The sequence below is a fragment of the Chiloscyllium punctatum genome, chromosome 4 (genome assembly GCF_047496795.1).
Source record: "Chiloscyllium punctatum isolate Juve2018m chromosome 4, sChiPun1.3, whole genome shotgun sequence".
Taxonomy (NCBI): Eukaryota; Metazoa; Chordata; class Chondrichthyes; order Orectolobiformes; family Hemiscylliidae; genus Chiloscyllium; species Chiloscyllium punctatum.
In genome coordinates, this window is record NC_092742.1 from 47,338,813 (window position 1) to 47,360,002 (window position 21,190).

The 21,190-nt window shown below is 44.0% G+C and overlaps 1 protein-coding gene across 1 annotated transcript in view; it reads left to right on the plus strand.

The window, feature by feature from the left end:
• The first annotated feature begins 7,958 nt into the window (after window positions 1-7,958).
• The window catches only part of tdrd9 (tudor domain containing 9), a 159,210-nt gene continuing 145,978 nt past the window's right edge, over window positions 7,959-21,190 (plus strand). The window contains exon 1 of the mRNA XM_072568611.1: window positions 7,959-8,125. Coding sequence (XP_072424712.1) covers window positions 7,992-8,125 — 134 coding nt within the window. The 5' untranslated portion in view covers window positions 7,959-7,991. The remainder of the gene's footprint in view (window positions 8,126-21,190) is intronic.

The window sequence follows — 21,190 nt, forward strand, 5'->3', positions numbered from 1 at the left end:
ACCAGTCTGAAGTTATAAAACCCATTTCAACACTTTCATAAACATCACAGCAAATATGGTGAATAGCCAAGGTGTTTTTCCCAGGGTAGGTCTAAAACTAGAGGGCATAGATTTAAGGTGAGAAGGGAAAGATATAAGAGGAACTTAAAGGGGAACCTTTTCACACAGAGGTGTTGTGTGTAAGGAACAAGCTGCCAGAGGAAATGGTGGAGATGAGCACAATTAGAACATTTAAAAAGCATCTGGATAGGTACATGAATAGGAAGGGTTTAAGAGGGATATTGGACAAATGGAAATGGGGTTTGATCGATTTAGGATATCTGATCGACATGGACGAGTGAAGCCGAAGGGTTGGTTTCCATACATATAACTCGATAACACTGTGACTCAATTAAATGTATCATGAATAGAAAAGAGATAATGCTTAGTACGAGCAGCGGTTTTCAGTCAATCCATTTGATGATGCCTGTTCACAACACTGGTTGACTGGGCACAAGTTTCTTGTCCTGTACTGAACTTCTTCTATCTAAGGATTGTTAGTAAATGGAAGAGTTGCTTTTTTTTAAATGGTAAATTTGCATATAGACGTAAAACTATTTAAAACAAACACAGAAGATTAAAAACTATAGTGTGCATCAAATAAGTCACAAAAGTAGTCACAGACCATTACAGAACTTAAGTCTAATCCAAAGGATTTATTCAGCAAACTGTAAATACTCTTTCTGTCTAAATGCTACAAATTAAAATTAGTGTAAAGTAGTACATAGCTATGTTTTTCGTATTCCCTTATTCACACAAAAACCAGATTTACTTATTTCCCATAAAAATAGCAGCAGTCCCTTGGTAAAGATTTAGTGACATGAAAGGACAAGACAAGAAAGAAGTTGCTTCTGCAACATTGAAAAGTTGTGTTTTCTCATTCTTCAATATGTAAATAAATGTAACAGCACCCTGCCCAAGTAATGCTTGGTCACAAGCTGAGTTAGCTGTGTGGTGTTCAAGTGTCTTATGTTGACTGCAATAAACAGAATATAACTTAACACCTCACTTCGCTTAGTCAAGATTACTAATAACTCAATCCTTGCTTGCGACACATCCAGGAATGAATGAAACAAAATCCTGTTGACATATGGCTACAATCACATCACTTAAATATTTATCTTAAGTTGAAGATGAGGTTTCAAAAACTTCTCTTAAAAATTTTTGATGGCATCCAAACTTCCTAATTTAAATAGATTCTCTCCAGAATAAAACAAATATAGAATAGAACAGTTTGGTTTGTCATATCACCTCTCTTAAGGAGCCACTGATTTTAAGCATAATCCTGAAAATTTCCCTTTGTACATATCAAATTCCCCTTGTAAAAATGAAGTTAAAAATCACACAACACCAGGTTATAGTCCAACAGATTTATTTGGAAGCACTAGCTTTCGGAGCACTGCTTCTTCATCAGGTGGTTGTGGAGAATAAGATTATAAGACACAGAATTTATAGCAAAAGTTTACAGTGTGATTTAACTGCAATTATATATTGAAAGAGACTTGGATTGTATGTTAAGTCTCTCACCTTTTAGAATGACCATGTTGGTTTCAGTTCTTTCACATGTAAAACGCAAAACATTTTTTTAAAAGTTACATTTTCAAGTGAACTTTAACAATTGGTGTCATGTCCGCCCACATAAAGTATTGAAGGTATGAGCTTCCCTGTGTAAGGCTGTCTGTGCCACAATGGTCAGACTGATTCTAATCTAAAAAATGGATTTACAGAAACTGATATGGATTTGTGCAGTTTTTGAGCAAAGTAAGATGTCATTCTGCAAGTACAATTTCACCCCACAAACTTATGTGTGTGTGTGTGTGTGTGTGTGTGTGTTGGGGGGGGGTTATGAGAGTGTGTGAGTGAGAGTGCAAAGGGGTATAAGTCTATTAGAGGATGTGTGTGGGAGTGTATGTGTTATCATATGAGAGAGGGTCTGTCTGTATGTCTGTAGGTGTGTGTGTGTGTGTGTGTAGTGCAATGGGGTTACCTTTAGTGTGACATGAACCCAAGGTCCCAGTTGAGGCCATCTCCTTGGGTACCAAACTTGGCTATCAGCCTCTGCTCAGCTACTTTTCGTTGTTGATTGTCCCAAAGTCTGCCTTGGAGGATGGTCACCCAAAGGTCCGAGGTTGAATGTCCCAGACCACTGAAGTGTTTTCCAACTGGGACGGAACATTCCTATCTGTTGATTGTTATGCTGTGTCCCTTCATCCATTGCCGTGGCCTCTGCTTGGTCTTGCCAATGTACCATGCCTCAGGGCATCCTTGCCTGCAGCATATGAGATAGTCAACGTTGGCTGAGTCGCATGAGTACCTGCCAAGTACATGGTGGGAAGTGTCTCCACGTGTAATGGTGGTATCCATGCCGACATTCTGCCGCGTCTTGCAGCGTCTACCATGACAAGGTTGTATGGTATTATCCTGAAAGCTGGGCAATGAACGAGGATCTCTTTGAGGTTTGGTGGTTGTTTAAAGGCAAGGAGTGGAGGTGTGAGGAAGGTCTTGGCGTGTTGCAGACTGCGAAGAACATGGCGTAGTTTTTCAGACCTGGGAAGGACTGGACAACAAACGGTACCTTGTCGATTGCAGCTCGTGTCTGTCTCCTGAGGAGGCCATTCCAGTTCCTCACTGTGACAAGTTGGAACTTGTGGTCGATGAGTTGAGCATCGTATCCTGTCCTTATGAGGGCACCCCTGAGTACTTGCAAGTGCTCATCATATTCCTCCTCATCTGAACAGATCCTATGTATGCGTTGGGCTTGTCCAGAGGGGATGGCTATTTTAATATGTTTTGGATGGAAGCTGGAGAAGTTTAGCATCATGAGCAATGAATGTTACATCACATTCCACTACAGTTTTCAGGCTTACATTCCAGACCGAACCATCTCTCAGAGTAAAATGTTTATCTCCCTGACTTTCTTGTCAATTTTCATAACAAAATAAATAATCCTTGGTTCTGCCCTGTTCATGCACCTGCCTCCTACACTCCTCTGCAACAGGGCCCTTTATTTTCTATTAGGACATTTACACCTTCATTGAACCTCTTCTCACTGCATTGTGACGTTAAGTGCTCCAATTGGTATTAAGGGCTGGATTTTGGTGTCTGTATGAGAGTGGGAATGGAGGCATGCAGATGTGAAATTTTCCATTGCTGATCAGCACGTTGACTCCCTGCAAGTGGTATATAGCATTTATTAAGATAAATAAGAGGCCAAATGTGACAGAGGTTACTTGGAGTTTTAGTCAACCTGCAAACGTGATGCAGCTGATGGAACACTGTTGATGCATGGAAGGGATCCCATAGTGACGGACAGCTGAGAGGAAAAGTCAGGGGCGGAGGATGGTGGGATGGTGGGCTGTGGCGTGGTGATACACAGTACACCAGATTGAATTTAAGACTTCCTTGCTGATACAGGCCGTCTCTTCACAACAGTAGCTGAGTAGTTCTGGCCACTCCTTTCACAAAAGCTAGTAAAAAGATGCTGAGAAAGTGGTTGGGGATGAGCTACACTAGAGTGAAAAATCCTCTCAGCTGACTGATGGATTACAATGCCTCATCCATTGTACCATGTTCTTCGCAGTCTGCAACACGCCAAGACCTTCCCCACACCTCCACTCCTTGCCTTTAAACAACCACCAAACCTCAAAGAGATCATTGTTCATTGCCCAGCTTTCAGGATAATACCATACAACCTTATCATGGTAGACGCTGCAAGACGCGGCAGAATGTCGGCATGGATACCATCATTACACGTGGAGACACTTCCCACCATGTACCATTTGTAGTGCCTAGCAAGTTTTAAAAGTTGTAATGCCAAACTTCTGAATCTCACCACCAAATTTGACAGTTTATCACCTTTGTTACAATTACAGCCCCTACTCCAGCAAGATTCAAGGCCAGAATAATCAACTGTAAACTATAAGGGTAGTCTCGATAGGCTGGAGCATATGAGGCTGAGGGGTGACATCATAGAGATTCATAAAATCATGAGGGGCATTGATAAGGTGAATAGCCAACGTCTTTTCCCCTGGATAGGGAAGTCCAAAACTCGAGGGCACAGGTTCTCGGTAAGGGGGAAAGATTTCAAAGGGACCTGAGTGGCAACGTTTTCACACAGATGCTGGTGTATTTTTGGAACAAGTTGCCAGAGGAAGTGGTACAGCTGAGTACAATTACAACATATAAAAGATGTTTGGACAGGGACAAAGATAGGAAAGATTTAGAAACATATGGACAAAACACAGGCAAATGGGACTCGTTCAGTGTAGGAAACCTAGTTGGCATGGACAAGTTGGGCCGCAGGGTCTGTTTTTGTGCATGACTCTAGCATTGTGGAATCTGGTGTGCAGAGTACTCACCTTCGCATTGCTGCTGCTCAAAGGATTTAGGCCATCAATATCAATGATCATCAAATGAAGCTTCTTCCGACAATTGGTGAACTCATTAACTTGGGTTTATGCTGACACATCTTCAAAATGTTGTCAATGAGTGTTAATCTGCTTTAGCCCTCAGACTTCATAATATTAATTGATATAATTTAGGTGTAGCAGAAGAAAGCAATAACTAAAATATCACAGCAAACTCCTTTCTACCAGCCTATCATATGGCATTCAGTTAATGTTATTTTTTAAGAACTTTGATGAAAAAAAAATTTAATAAACAGAAAAGAGAGCTCACTCATTTGGTTTCGATGGATATTTCAGACAAGTTGGGTTGAGTGCACATATTTTTAACTCAAAATATTCTCTCCACAATATTACTCTTTTTATAAATGATGAAAACAGTGGATTAAATGTCAGACAACTAGAATAAAATGAAAAGGTAAATTGTGCTAAATTTGAATTGAAAACAAACTCTGAAATTCTTAACTTTGACAGGTTTGAAACCACCACAGCGAAAGGGGAAATTTGTGTTCAATAAAAATCTTGAATAAAGATCTCGCATTCAGATAATTTTCTGTTACAGCAAATGCCATATATTAAATTAAAAGAAAAATAAGTTAATCGCTGTTTGACTTGGGAGAGGTTTGTTTGGGGCCTTAATTTTGAGAAATTAGGAGATACAAGCACAGATATTGCATTTCCTGTGCTCAAGTGGAGTGGTGCTGATGGAATTCCTGAAGAATGGCTGATGGCCGAAACATCGATTCTCCTGTTCCTTGGATGCTGCCTGACCTGCTGCGCTTTTCCAGCAACACATTTTCAGCTCTGATCTCCAGCATCTGCAGTCCTCACTTTTTCCTCGAAGATTTTAACCTACTGAGAATCCTCTTACAAAGATGCCTTCCTTGAAGAAGCTCTCTTCCTCCCTCTACAAGGATTTCAATGAGTCCCTCTCTCACTGCACACCCCAGGTCATCTCCTCTGCACAGAAGCTCTTCATTCCTGAAGAAGGGCTGATGCCCGAAACGTCGATTCTCCTGTTCCTTGGATGCTGCCTGACCTGATGTAATGCAAACCAAGAAAGTGAAAATGAAATAGATTCATTGCAGTACGCAGCATGTCAGAAACATAGTGATGATAGCTCTGGGAATCCACAGACTTGCAATGAATATTAAGTACTGAAAAAGATTTAGAGAAATTCGGGAAGAGGAGGGGAGAGTCCGAGTTGAAGTTGAGCGCAGGATGGAAATTGAAAACCAAGATAATTATCTTTTTGCTAAGAATTGGATGGAGCACTAATTCAGTCATCAAAGGTCCTTGGAAAAAAGGAATTAGACCATAGTAGGCTGATTAAGGAATGTTCCACATCATCACTGAAAAGGCAGGCATTACGGAGATGCATGAAAGTAGGGTAGCTTTATTCCTGATGAATAAAGCTTTTTGCCTGAAACATCGATTTTACTGCTCCTTGGATGCTGCCTGAACTGCTGTGCTCTTCCAGCACCACTAATCCAAAGTCTGGTTTCCAGCATCTGCCGTCATTGTTTTTACCTATGAGGCCAACATGGCAGGCCCACATGGAGGAAAGATATTGTAGATGGGTAAAAGGGTCTCCAATCAGTGGTAATGCTCCTGGCCAAAGATATAGTTGAAGATGGAAGAATAGTTTACTGTCATGCTGAGCTCAAAGTTAATTGAAACAGGAGTGTAAGTGTTTGAAACTGAGCTCACCACCAAGGAAATGCCATTACCAAAAACATTTTCCCTCTCCCATCAGCAGGCCTCTGACCATTTTATTTGTAAGCATGACCCTGAGTTTTCTGCCTTTTAAATTATTCATCTTGTTCCCACTCTGATTTTTCTGTCCATGGCTTGCTACTATATTCCACTGAAGCTCAACACAAGGTGGAGGAGCAGCATTGTTTTGTCGTTGCCCCCAAAAACCTTCTGGACACGTCACTGAATTCAAAAATTTTAGATCAGATGAGTGACAGATGAAGTTTAATTTAGCTAAATTTAAGGTGCTGCATTTTGGAAAAGCAAATCAGAGCAGGACTTTAACATTTAATGGTAAGGTCCTGGGGAGTGTTGCTGAACAAAGAGACCTTGGAGTGCAGCTTCATAGTTCGTTGAAAACAGTCTCAGGTAGATAGGATAGTGAAGAAGGTATTTGCTATGCTTTCCTTTATTGGTCAGAGCATTGAGTATACGAGTTGGGAGTTCATGCTGCGGCTGTACAAGACATTGGTTAGGCCACTTTGGAATATTCATACAATTCTGGTCTCCTTCCTGTCGGAAGGATGTTGTGAAACTTGTATGGGTTCAGAAAGGATTTACAAGGATGTTGCCAGTGATGGAGGATTTGAGCTATAGGGAGAGGTTGAATAGGCTGGGCTGTTTTCCTTGGAGCGACGGAGCCTGAGGGGTGACCTTATAGAGGTTTATAAAATCATGAGGGGCATGGATAGGATAAATGGACAAGGTCTTTTCTTTAGGGCAGGGGAGTCCTGAACGAGAGGGCAGAGGTTTAAGGGGAGAGGTGAAAGATATTAAAGAGAGCTAAGGGGCAACTTTTTCACACAGAGGGTGGTGCACGTATGGAATAAGCTGCCAGGGAAGTGGTGGAGGCTGGTATAATTACAGCATTTAAAAGGCATCTGGATGAGTATATGAATAGGAAGGGTTCAGAGGGATATGGGCCAAGTGCTTGCAAATGGGACTAGGTAACGTAGGATATCTACCAAGGGGTCTGTTTCCATGCTGTACATCTCTATGACACCATGTGTCCTCATTTTGTTTCCATTTTTGTTGTGGGTTTGGTGTGTCGGATTTTTTTCCTTCTTTCATATGCATTGTATAGCTGCTCTACATCTCTTCACCTCGACCAATCTTTTGTGTTTTCATTATTCGCACTGATTCTCTTTAGCTCTCGTACTGTTAAACCTTTGTGATTTAAGCTCTCCTGCTTTCCCACCTGGTTACAAATCTTCCCTTTTATTGTTCCTCCTCTTCTCACTTTTGACGTGCACAAGACATATTCAACTTCCATCTTGTCTCAGTTCTGATAAAGGGGGCCATCAACTTGAAGCCCTCCACAGGTTCTGTCTGACCTGCAGATTATTACACATTTATTTCACATTTCCAGAATCTGCAATACGTTGCTTTGTAATCTATGAAGCGAATCATGACAAACTTTCAATGGAGTAATCCTGTGCTCTTGGGAAGAAAACATTAATTTTACAATTTTTCCCTTGCTGAGGTGGCAAGAATAAGCATGATAAGCATGATGATTTAATCAGACCAGAGTTAAAAAATCAGATTCTCATAATTGAATTAAATGATCACGTTTAAATACTTCTTCCTTAGATGGCAAGATCAAATTCTTGCTGCCAAACCTGTTAAATTTCTTCACTAAAGTGCTCTTATTAAACAACTCCTGAGCCCAGCAAACAGATCTTGCACATGCGCTGGTCCGAAGAGCCGTTCAGGTGTGCGATAGTGCGCAGGCGCAGATGACATTTGTGCTGTCTCGTTCTGATCCGCGTGTTGGACAGTTGTTGCTCGTGCACCATGATTCGAAATCTGTTGGCGCAGCAAATACAGGACTGGTTCACCATCGGGAAAACCGTTACCGGCGTCGAACTGTTGGCTGATGCCTCGAGCCTGGAGGAGGAAGTGAAGCCTGAAAAGCCCCGACTGAAGCGGTGAGAAATCGACAACCACCACGTGTGGGTTTCACAAACAAACCAAAACATAGCTTGCTGGAGAAACTCAGCAACTCTGGCAGCGTCTGAGGGAGACATATTCTCTCTCTTCCTCCCTCGTCTGGGAAATGGGCACCAATATTCATATTTCCTATGCACACATGCATCAAGGGCTATGGTTATATTTAATGGTAAATCTACGTTTCTTTAGATGTTAAATTCATGGTATGGATTTTAAAACTTGGCAACTGAATTAATTTCAATGAAAATACTAAGTGAGATGGACAGACTAACATTACTGGTTTTAGTGGCACCTCCTTTATTCTTCTTTTAATGTAAATATTGTGTCCAGTGAAATAAACTTTTGCAGTGGCTGACTATGATTAAGGTGTATTCTGGATTAGTGGTGCTGGAGGAGCACAGCAGTTCAGGCAGCATCCAAGTAGCTTAGAAATCGACGTTTCGGGCAAAAGCCCTTCAGGAATAAAGGGAGTGAGCCTGAAGCGTGGAGAGATAAGCTAGAGGAGGGTGGGGGTGGGGAGAAAGTAGCATAGTGTACAATGGATGAGTGGGGGAGGGGATGAAGGTGATAGGTCAAGGAGGAGAGGGTGGAGTGGATAGGTGGAAAAGGAGATAGACAGACAGGTAAGTCGGACAAGTCCAGACAAGTTATGGGGACAGTTACTGAGCTGGAAGTTTAGAACTAGGTTGAGGTGGGGGAAGGGGAGATGAGGAAACTGTTGAAGTCCACATTGATGCCCTGGGGTTGAAGTGTTCCGAGGCGGAAGATGAGGCGTTCTTCCTCCAGGCGTCTGGTGGTGAGGGAGCAGCGGTGAAGGAGGCCCAGGACCTTCATGTCCTCGGCAGAGTGGGAGGGGGAGTTGAAATGTTGGGCCACGGGGCGGTGTGGTTGATTGGTGCGGGTGTCCCGGAGATGTTCCCTTAAAGCGCTCTGCTAGGAGGCGCCCAGTCTCCCCAATGTAGAGGAGACCGCATCGGGAGCAACGGATACAATAAATGATATTAGTGGATGTGCAAGTAAAACTTTGATGGATGTGGAAGGCTCCTTTAGGGCCTTGGATAGAGGTGAGGGAGGAGGTGTGGGTGCAGGTTTTACACTTCCTGCGGTGGCAGGGGAAAGTGCCAGGATTGGAGGGTGGGTTGTTTGGGGGCGTGGACCTGACCAGGTAGTCGCGGAGGGAACGGTCTTTGCGGAAGGCGGAAAGGGGTGGGGAGGGAAATATATCCCTGGTAGTGGGATCTGTTTGGAGGTGGCGGAAATGTCGGCGGATGATTTGGTTTATGCGAAGGTTGGTAGGGTGGAAGGTGAGCACCAGGGGCGTACTGTCCTTGTTACGGTTGGAGGGGTGGGGTCTGAGGGCGGAGGTGCGGGATGTAGACGAGATGCGTTGGAGGGCATCTTTAACCACGTGGGAAGGGACATTGCGGTCTCTAAAGAAGGAGGCCATCTGGTGTGTTCTGTGGTGGAACTGGTCCTCCTGGGAGCAGATACAGCGGGGGAGGCGGAGGAATTGGGAATACGGGATGGCATTTTTGCAAGAGGTAGGGTGGGAAGAGGTGTAATCCAGGTAGCTGTGGGAGAGTCGGTGGGTTTGTAAAAAATGTCAGTGTCAAGTAGATTTTCACCAGCTCGGTGAAATGTTCTTGCATCTACTCTGTCAAGTTCTTTTAGAATTTGGTATGCTTTAGTGAGATTCTTTTAACTGCAGAGAATATAGGGCCGGTCTTCTCTGTCTCTGGTCAGTCATACTTGCCTGGAGATCAGTCCAGCCTTTATCACACAGCCTCTCAGGCAATTATATCCTTCCTTGGGAAAAGGGACCAAAACTGAATGCGGTACTCTCTGAGCAGTCTCAGCAGTACCTCTTTACATCTGTACTCAAATCCTCTTGCAATAACCATAAGCATATTTACTGTTTTGCTTGATATATCTGCATTTTAGCTTTGTGTCTTATGAACACGAATATCTAGGTCAACTCTTCCCAATCGTTTAGCATTAAAGAAATATTCTGCATTTCAATCTTTTCCTACCCAAGTGGATAACTTGTGTTTTTCATGTTATATTCCATCTGCTATGTTCTTGCAAGTCAAAATCTCCTGAAAGCCTTTTTTGCATCATCCTCACATTTCATTTTCTCACCTCATATTCAGCAAGTTTAGAAATATAACATTTGGTCCCTGAATCACTGATATTGATTGTGAATAGCTGGGATTGAAACACAAAACTTTGTGTACAATTCTGGTTGTCTTCCACAATGTTCTGAAACTGGCTTTACCAATGTCTTGTACAGGTGCAAAATGACCTCCCCACTCGTGTACTCAGTGGTCTGATCAATGAAGGCAAGCATGCCAAATGCCTCCTTCACCTTCCTGTCCACCTGCAATGCCATTTTCAATTAAGTAAGAATCTGCACCCCTAAGTCTCTGTTCAATAGCGCTCCTCAGGGCCCCACTATTAACTGTATATATTCTGCTCTGGTTTGCCTTACTGACACCTTGCATTTATCTAAATTAAACTCCTCCAGGTGTTTCTCGGCTCATTGCCCCATCTGATCAAGATTTTGTTGTACGCCGAAATAACCACCTTCGTAGTCCACCATATCACCTATTTTGGTATCCTCTGCAACCATATGTCCTATATTCTCATCCAAATCATTGATATTAATAAAGAACAACAGTGGACCCAGAGCCAATCCCTGTTTGCACTGCTGTTGACAGACCTTCAGTCTGTGAATAGCAACCTTCTACCATCAAGCCAATTTTGTATCCAATTGGCAATCTCTCCCTGGATGTCATGTGATCTAATCTTGCTAACCAGTCTACCATGCAGGACCTCGTCAAAGGCTTTACTAAAGTCTATTCCACCATTAGCCATGGGGCTGATGCAGCTACCATCCCCACGCTGATTGATGATGTCACTTCCGCCCCCATCAAGGCCGCTCCCACAACCACTTCCATCCCTCACAATTCCTCATGCATCACACCTGACATCACTTCTGCCCTTCACATCATCGCTGATGCCACATGCTCAGTGACTTCTGCCACCCCTACTGCTGTGGTCACCACCACTTCCGCCCCCACCAGCGCCACTCGCCTGCATTCTGCTGACATGCCCCCCACAGACCCCACTGTCACTATCCCCACCCCTCCAGAACCCCAAGGGGAACACTACCCCTGCTCATGACTACCCCCATTCCCCCCACCGTCACACCCACTCCAGTTACAGGTTCTGCCCCCACTCCCAACTCTACACCCACACCAGATCCCAGCTCCCAGCCCTGGCGAGTTTTCACCATCCCCCCAGACCTCCCCCTCACTGAGGACGAACGATCAGTCCTCAGCAAAGGACTCACCTTCATCCCCCTCCGTCCACGCATCAATGAATTTAATACACGCCGTGACGTCAAACAATTCTTCCGTCGCCTCTGCATCCGAGCTTACTTTCACAATCAGCTCTCCCGCCCACCTTCGAGGACCCCTTCGCCCACCTCTAACACACTGCATCCACCTGGACACCCCGCGCTGGCCTATTACCTGCCCTCGACCTCTTCATTTCCATCTGCCGCTGGGACATTAACTGCCTCAACCTGTCTACTTCCCTTCCCCCACTCCAACCTCTCACCCTCACAACGCGCAGCCCTCCAATCCCTCTGCTCCAATCTCCAACCTCACCATCAAGCCAGCGGATAAAGAGGGCGCAGTGGCAGTCTGGTGCACTGACCTCTACACCGCTGAAGCCAAACGTCAACTCGAGGACACTTCTTCCTACTGCCCCCTCGACCATGACCCCACCCCCCATCACCAAACCATCATCTCCCAGACCATACAGAACCTCATCACCTCAGGAGATCTCCCACCCACCGCTTCCAACCTTATGGTCCGGGAACCCCGCACTGCCTGGTTCTAGCTCCTTCCCAAGATCCACAAGCCTGACCGCCCTGGCCGACCCATTGTCTCAGCATGCTCCTGCCCCACTGAACTCATCTCTACCTACCTCGACACTGTCCTACCCCCCTAGTCCAGGAACTCCCCACATACGTTCGAGACACCACCCATGCCCTCCACCTCCTCCAAGACTTCCGTTTCCCTGGCCCCCAATGCCTCATCTTCACCATGGATATCCAATCCCTCTACACCTCCATCCGCCATGACCAGGGCCTCCAAGCCCTCCGTTTTCTCCTCTCCAGATGTCCCCAACAGTACCCTTCCACCGACACTCATTCGTTTGGCCGAACTGGTCCTCACCCTTAACAATTTCTCCTTTGAATCCTCCCACTTCCTCCAGACCAAAGGGGTAGCCATGGGCACGCGTATAGGCCCCAGCTATGCCTGTCTCTTTACGTGGAGCAGTTGATCTTCCATAATTACACCGGCACCACTCCCCACCTCTTCCTCTGCTACATTGATGACTGCATTGGCGCCACCTCGTGCTCCCGCGAGAAGGTTGAGCAATTCATCAACTTCACCAACACATTACACCCTGACCTTAAATTTACCTGGACCATCTCTGACACCTCCCTCCCCTTCCTGGACCTCTCCATTTCCATTAATGACGACCGAATTGACACTGACATTTTTTACAAACCTACCGACTCCCACAGCTACCTGGATTACACCTCTTCCCACCCTATATCTTGCAAAAATGCCATCCCGTATTCCCAATTCCTCCGCCTCCATCAGATCTGCTCCCAGGAGGACCAGTTCCACCACAGAACACACCAGATGGCCTCCTTCTTTAGAGACCGCAATTTCCCTTCCCACATGGTTAAAGATGCCCTCCAATGCATCTCGTCTACATCCTGCACCTCCGCCCTCAGATCCCACCCCTCCAACCGTAACAAGGACAGTACGCCCCTGGTGCTCACCTTCCACCCTACCAACCTTCGCATAAACCAAATCATCCGCCGACATTTCCGCCACCTCCAAACAGATCCCACCACCAGGGATATATTTCCCTCCCCACCCGTTTCTGCCTTCCGCAAAGACTGTTCCCTCCGCGACTACCTGGTCAGGTCTATGCCCCCAAACGACCCACCCTCCAATCCTGGCACTTTCCCCTGACACCGCAGGAAGTGTAAAACCTGCACCCACACCTCCTCCCTCACCTCTATCCAAGGCCCTAAAGGAGCCTTCCACATCCATCAAAGTTTCACCTGCACATCCACTAATATCATTTATTGTATCCGTTGCTCCCGATGCGGTCTCCTCTACATTGGGGAGACTGGGCGCCTCCTAGCAGAGTGCTTTAAGGGAACATCTCCGGGACACCCGCACCAATCAACCACACCACCCCGTGGCCCAACATTTCAACTCCGCCTCCCACTCTGCTGAGGACATGGAGGTCCTGGGCTTCCTTCACCGCCGCTCCCTCACCACTAGACGCCTGGAGAAAGAACGCCTCATCTTCCGCCTCGGAACACTTCAACCCCAGGGCATCAATGTGGACTTCAACAGTTTCCTCATTTCCCCTTCCCCCACCTCACCCTAGTTCTAAACTTCCAGCTCAGTAACTGTCCCCATAAGTTGTCCGGACTTGTCCTCCCTGTCTATCTCCTTTTCCACCTATCCACTCCACCCTCTCCTCCTTGAGCTATCACCTTCATCCCCTCCCCCACTCACCCATTGTACTCTATGCTACTTTCTTCCCACCCCCACCCTCCTCTAGCTTATCCCTCCACGCTTCAGGCTCACTGCCTTTATTCCTGATGAAGGGCTTTTGCCCGAAATGTCGATTTTGAAGCTACTTGGATGCTGCCTGAACTGCTGTGCTCTTCCAGCACCACTAATCCAGAATCTGGTTTCCAGCATCTGCAGTCATTGTTTTTACCTCTATGTAGATAATGTCTACCACTCTACCTTCATCCATCTGCTTGGTAACCTCTTCAAACAACTGAATCAAATTTGTGAAACACGATTTCCCGCACTCTAAGCCATGCTGATGATCCTTAATCAGTTCTTGCCTTTACAAATGCATATGATTCTTATTTCTCAGAATGTCCCGCAACAGCTTAACCATTCTGCAAGTGTTGGAAATCAAATTAAAAGATAAAATATTGGAGAAACCTGAGCAAGTCTTACAGCATCTGTAGAGAGAGAAACAATTAGCATTAAGTTGAGTATGACTTCTTTGGAATTGAAGGAAGCTGGAAAGTCATGGCTTTTGGACTGTAGATAGAGGGGGAGGCAGAGAAAGTGGAACAAATTGCTCCGTCAACCATGGCGTTCATAATGGTGGTAAAGGAGAATTAGATGTATAAAGTAGAAATAAATGTTAACTGCGAAGAGGAGATAATTGGTGCACTCTGCTGAGAGCAAACTGAACAAAACGCAAACACGACATGGTCAGGGAGGACACTGGATGGACGCATTGGAATTCTGAGGTCACACTTCTAAGTTGTGAAGTTCAATATTTTGTCTGAGGTTTAAGGTGCCCAAATAGAAAAACCGATGTTTCTATTGTTGGCCTTTGTTGGACACCTGCGGGCCATGGATGGAAATGTTAGCAGAAAGTATATTATGAATTGGATTTATTTTGAACCACAAACTTGCAGTTTTGTGGTTATAATTGCTGAGGCTTCTTCTTTGAAATTTCATAGCTTGGGCATCTTATTACATGAATCGCAGATTAGTTTTGTGGCAGCTGTGCTCTGAGGATGATGTTGGTAATAAAGCTTATTTTTCAAATAAATGTTTTGATTCAATCATCAAAGTGGCCAATTGATTCCCTTTTGTCCTATTTGAATAAAAGAGACTTTCACCAAGGTTCTTTAATGAATTATAAGTAATCTTTATTATATCACAAAACTTTCTCTTAAAACTGGTGGTAAATTCTGGTTAACATTTAATTGGAATTGAGTTAAGACTTGTTATTCCTGAACGCAACATACAAGACAACAGTCTTTGGAGAGTTTTTTTCAGGTTAGGGAAAAACGCCCCTTTTGAATAAGCATGGAATATAATGACTTAGGCTGATGGCACTAAAGACTTTCGAAAGACTTGGATCAATATCTTCCACTCAGTTTTTAAGAGTTTATAAAGGTGTTAGGAATGCTAATAATTGGAAACTTCAGCACATTTCCTGAAACCTTTGCTGTGAAAGGCAAAGAGATGCAGCTCCTGATGTTCATTCTTTTCTGACCACTTGAATCTGCAAACTGGAAAGCTAAGTCCTAGAGAAGTTACTGGGCAGCTATTAGCCTTGAGGTACCCAGGGTCTTTCAAAGGCAACTTTTCAAGCAATTAAAATGATAATCCCCATCTCTTATCTCCCTAAAATGTTGCATGGCTTTACTCCAGAGTTCATAAACTTTTCTGTAATCACCGTGATCTTACTAAATGATGGAGCAAGTTAAGGGACCAAGTGGCCACCTCATGCACATAATGTATGTGAACTGTCTTGAAATTTAATGGACACGGTTAAACATCTACACCCGTATTCAATTTGAACAATCAAAGTATATGTCCAAACAAAACACAGTAATGTAAATAAGTAATTGTCTGGTCCTGTTGATTTCACCACATATCAAAAGCAAGTGACCTGAAAATTGGTAGACATTAGCGTTGGGCGATTTTTAAGGTTGGCTGCTGGCAATGTCGACAGACATCATTGTTAGGGTTACAGGCTTATAAGCAGTGGTCCTATGCTAAATTGTGCTAAGTACATTTTATGGTGAAATGAAGGATGAATTGTTTCCAGTCCTCTACTGTTGCTATTTTGAGTTGCTGATGAAAGGGATTATTATCAATTAATGTTTTGAGGTATATGGCTGTGACATGAGATTGTCTTCTTGGACATGGTTTTGAGATGCCTAATCTCTGATTCCCTCCCTAAGTGGTAAGATGAAAGTTTGGAATGGGCTCTAGAAAAGATTTGCATTTACATTGACCGCATAATTATGCGACCGGCACAGTGTTTAGCACTGCTATCTCACAGTACCAGGGATCCGGGTTCGATTCCAGCTTTGTCTCTGTGTGAAGTTCTCATTGTATACATGTTGGCTTCTACTGTTTGTTCTGGTTTTTTCCAGTGGTCCAAAGATATGCAGATTCAGTGGATTGGTCATGTTAAATTGCTCTGCAGTGTCCAGAGATGTACAGAATAGGTTGATTTGCCATGCTAAATGTGGGGATTGTCTGGGCAAGATGCTGTTCGAGGGTCAGTGTAAACCTGATGGGCTGAATGGCCTATATTTGCACTGTAGGGATTCTAAAAATCCATGATTCTGTTACTTGCTATCTACGTTATTGGAAGAGTAGCATTGTGGAAGGTTCCGAATCTTTTCCACTACAGTTGGTTGGATGTTATGTTGACTTTTGTCTACATAACTTGAAATAGTTGGAATTTCTTCTTTGTATTTGTACACAGTTTTGTTCTTTGTTGCATATGTTTTCGTCCATTGTTGTTTGACGCTTTGCTGCTCACTCTGTTCAGCGTTGTTGATGGAGTCTTGCAGAGCTTGCTTCAAAGTATTGATTAGTTTCTGAGGTACAAGTTCAGTACAAACTGATACTTCTTGACATCTGTATAAAAGATCATTTCCATAGTTAAAGTACTAACATTGCTGTCTTTATATTGGTGTGTGTATTTATAAACAAAATATTTTTTCCATTGCTACATCTTATGGTCTTATGTCCATAAATTAAATCATTGGAAGAATTTGCTTGGATGGAAATTTTTTATAGAGTCATAGATTTGATTAAAGAGAGAGAGATAGATGGATAGAGTCGTACAGCCCAGAAACAGACACTTTGGTCCAACTTGCCCATGCCAAGCAGATATCCCAACCCAATCTAGTCCCACCTACCAGCACGTGGCCCATGTCCCTCCAAACCCTTCCTATTCACGTACCCATCCAGCTACCTTTTAAATGTTGCAATTGTATCAGCCTCCACCACTTTGTCTGGCAGCTCATTCCATACAGGCACCACCCTCTGCGTGAAAAAATTGCCCTTTAGGTCTCTTCTCCCCCTAAACCTACGCGTCTTGTTCTGGACATCCCCCCCCCCCCCATCCCAGGAAAGAGACTTTGTCTATTTATCCTATCCATGCCGCTCATGATTTTGTAAAGCTCTCTCAGGTCATCCCTCAGCCTCCGACACTCCGGGAAAACAGCCCCAGCTTATTCAACCTCTCCCTGTAGTACAAATCCTCCAACCCTGGCAATATCCTTGTAAATCTTTTCTGAACCCTTTCAAGTTTCACAATATCTTTCCAGTAGGAAGGAGTCCAGAATTGCACACAATATTCCAATTGCAACCAATGTCCTGTACAGCCACAAAATGACCTGCCAACTCCTGTACTTAATACGCTGACCAGTAAAGGAAAGCATACTAAGCGCCTTCTTCACTATCCTATCTACCTGTGACTCTACTTTCAGGGAGCTATGAAATTGCACTCCAAGGGCTCTTTGTTCAGCAACACTCCCTAGGACCTTACCATTAAAGGTATAAGTCCTGCTGAGGTTTGCTTTCCCAAAATGCAGCACCTCTAGTCTTCTGGCACCTCACCTGTGACTATCAATGATATAAATATCTCAGCAAGGGGCCCAGCAATCACTTCTTTAGGTTCTCATGGAATTATACGGTACAGCTGATCAGATCCAGGGGATTTATCCATTTTTATTTGTTTCAAGACATCCAGCACTTCCTCCTCTTGTAATATGGACATTTATCAAGATATTACCATTCTATACATTCTATATCTTCCATGTCCTTTACCACAGTAAACACTGATGCAAAATACTTATTTAGTATCACCCCCCATCTCGTGCAGCTCCACACAAAGGCTGCCTTGCTGATTTTTGAAGGGGCCTATTCTCTCCCTAGTTATTTCCCAAGAGTAGGTCAAGTTTTGCACCTTCTCTAGTAGGTGCATCCACATACTAAATCAGAAAATCTTCCTGTGCACACTTAACAAATTCCTCTCCATCTAAACCCTTAACAGTATGGCAGCTCCAGTCTATGTTTGGAAAGTTAAAATCCCCTACCATAACCACTCTATTATTCTTACAGATTACTGAGATGCCCTTTAAAATTTGTTTCTCAATTAGGTAAAGGGACGGCTGGAAAATGGGAAGCCTTCAGAAATGAGTTAACGAGAGTCCAGAGAGTTAAGGTCTTAGGGAGTGTTGCTGAACAAAGAGACCTTAGAGTGCAGGTTCATAGTTCCTTGGTCAGACTATTGAGTATAGAAGTCGGCATGTCATGTTGCGGCTGTACAGGACATTGGTTAGGCTATTTTAGGAATATTGCGTGCAATTCTGGTCTCCTTCCTATTGGAAAGATGTTGTGAAACTTGAAAGGGTTCAGAAAAGATTTACAAGGATTTTGCCAGGTTGGAGGATTTGAGCTATAGGGAGAGGCTGAACAGGCTGGGACTGTTTTCCCTGGAGAGTTGGAGACTGAGGGGTGACTTTATAGTGGCTTATAAAATCATGAGGGCCATGGATAGGATAAATAGACAAAGTCTTTTCCCTGGGGTGGGTGAGTCCAGAACTAGAGGGCATAGGTTTAGGGTGAGAGGGGAAAGATATAAAAGAGACCGAAGGGGCAACCTGTTCCCGCAGAGCGTAGTACGTGTCTGGAATGAGCTGCCAGAGGAAGTGGTGGAGGCTAGTACAATTGCAACATTTAAAAGGCATCCGGATGGGTATATGAATAGGAAGGGTTTGGAGGGATGTGGGATGTGGGCTGTGTGCTGGCAGGTGGGACTAGATTGGGTTGGGATATTTGGCCGGCATGGACAGGTTAGACCAAAGGGTCTGTTTCTGTGCTGTACATCTCTAACTCTATGACTGTAAATGCAGTTTAATTTACCTTGTTCTCTGCTTTGTCCCTGTCTGCCCTGAACGTTTGACTCTCTTATCAACTGTACTATTCTCCTACTGATCTCTTTCCTCACTATTTCCCTGGGTTTCCCCCCCCCCCCCACCTTACTAGTTTAAATCCTCCTGAGCAGCTCTAGCAAATGTCCCTTTCCAATTTAGGTGCAATCTGTCTTTCTTGTACAGGTCACTTCTACTGCAAAATAGCTTCCAATGATCCAAAAATGTGAATCCTTCTCCCATACACCAGCTCCTCAGCCGTGCATTTATCTACTCTATCAACCTGTTCCTGCCCTTGGGTGACTCTTTGTGTCGGTTCCCAGTGTATGTGTGGGTTTCTTCCGGGTGCTTTGGTTTCCTCCCACTGTCCAAAGATGTGCGGGTCAGTTGAAATTGGGTACACTGAATTGCCCATGGTGTTCAAGTAGGTGTAAAATAGGTGCATTACTCGGGTAAATATAGGGTAGGGGGAATGGGTCTCTGTCTGGGTCGGTTAATCTTCTGAAGGTCGGTGTGGACTCGTTGGGCTGAATGGCACATATCCTCGCTGTAGGGATTCTATGATCTATGAAATTTTCCATTTTTACCTTAAACCTATGCCGTCTCGTCTTGGATTCCCACACCAGGAAAATAAACTTTGTCTATTTTCCCTACCCATGCCCCTCATGATTCTATAAATCTCTATAAGGTCATCCCTCAGCCTCCAATGCTCCAGGGAAAATAGCCCTCATCTATTCAGCCTCTCCCTATAGCTCAAACCCTCAATTATTGCCACAACCTTGTAAATCTTTTCTGAACCCTTTCAAGCTTCACAACATCTTTCCTAAAGCAGGGAGACCAGAATTGAATGCAATATTCCAATAGTGCCTAACCAATGCCCTGGACAGCTGTATCATGGCCTCCCAACTCCTATACTCAGTGCATTGACTCATAAAGTAAAACATGCCAAACCCCACCTTTATTATGCTATCAACCTGAGACTCCACTTTCAAGAAACTATGGACCTGCACTCCAAGGTCTCTTTGTTCAGCAACACTCCCCATTAAGTGTATAAGTCCTGCTCTGATTTGGCTTTCCCAAAATTCAGCCCCTCGCATTTGTCTAAATTAAACTCCATCTGCCCCTTCATTGGCCCATCTGATCAAGATCCCGTTGTAATCTGAGGTAACCTTCGCTGTCCACTACGCCTCAAATTTTGGTGTCATCTGCAAACTTACTAGCTATACCTCCTATGTTCACGTCCAAATCATTTTTACAAATGAAAAGAAGTAAAGGACCCAGCACCGATCCTTGTGGCGCTCCACTGGTCACAGGCCTCCAGTCTGAAAAACAACCCTCCACCTTCATCCTTTGTCTTCTACCTCTGAGCCAGTTCTGTATCCAAATGTTCTGTTCTCCCTGCATTCCATGAGATCTAACCTTGCTAACCAGTCTACCATGAGGAATCTTGTTGAATGTCTTAGTGATGTCCATAGAAATCATGCCCACTGCTCTGCCCTCATCAATCCTCTTTGTTACTTCAGAAAACTCAGTCAAGTTAGTGAGAGATTTTGCATGCACAAACCCATGTTGATTATCCCTGGTCAGTCCTTATCTTTTCAAATACATATAAATCCTGTCCCTCAGGATTCCCTCTCCAGCTGACCGGTCTAATGAATTCTCGCTTCCCAATTCCAAGTTGCTTTTGACTCTGAGATTGAAAATTATAGGAGGTCTTGATTAAACTTTAGAACTGTGAACAGACCACACTTTAAAACATGTGCAGTTTTGGTGACTCAAACATTGTAAACAGTTAATTGATTTGATTTATCACTGTCATGTACTGAGGTACAGTGAAACATATCTTGCATGTTTTACAGGTGGGTGTACTCAACAATTGCTTGAGGCAATGTGAAGAAGATAATGAGGCTGACCGTTCTGTCAGGGCTGTTAATTAAGACATCAGTTTAACGAATTTAGCAAATGTCAGTTTTCAAGTAGCTATTGTCAGGTGGTCTTATTGAGCTATGTATCAGTGGTATGGAAAAGATACATAGGAACAGGCATAAGCTGTTCAGAATGCTAAATCTGCCCTGCTATTCAATCTGATCAAAACCTTTAACATCTTTTAGTTATAGAACATTACAGTGCAGTACAGACCCTTCAGCCCTTGATGTTATGCCGACTTGTGGAACCAATCTGAAGTCCACCTAACCTACACTGTTCCATTTTCATCCATATA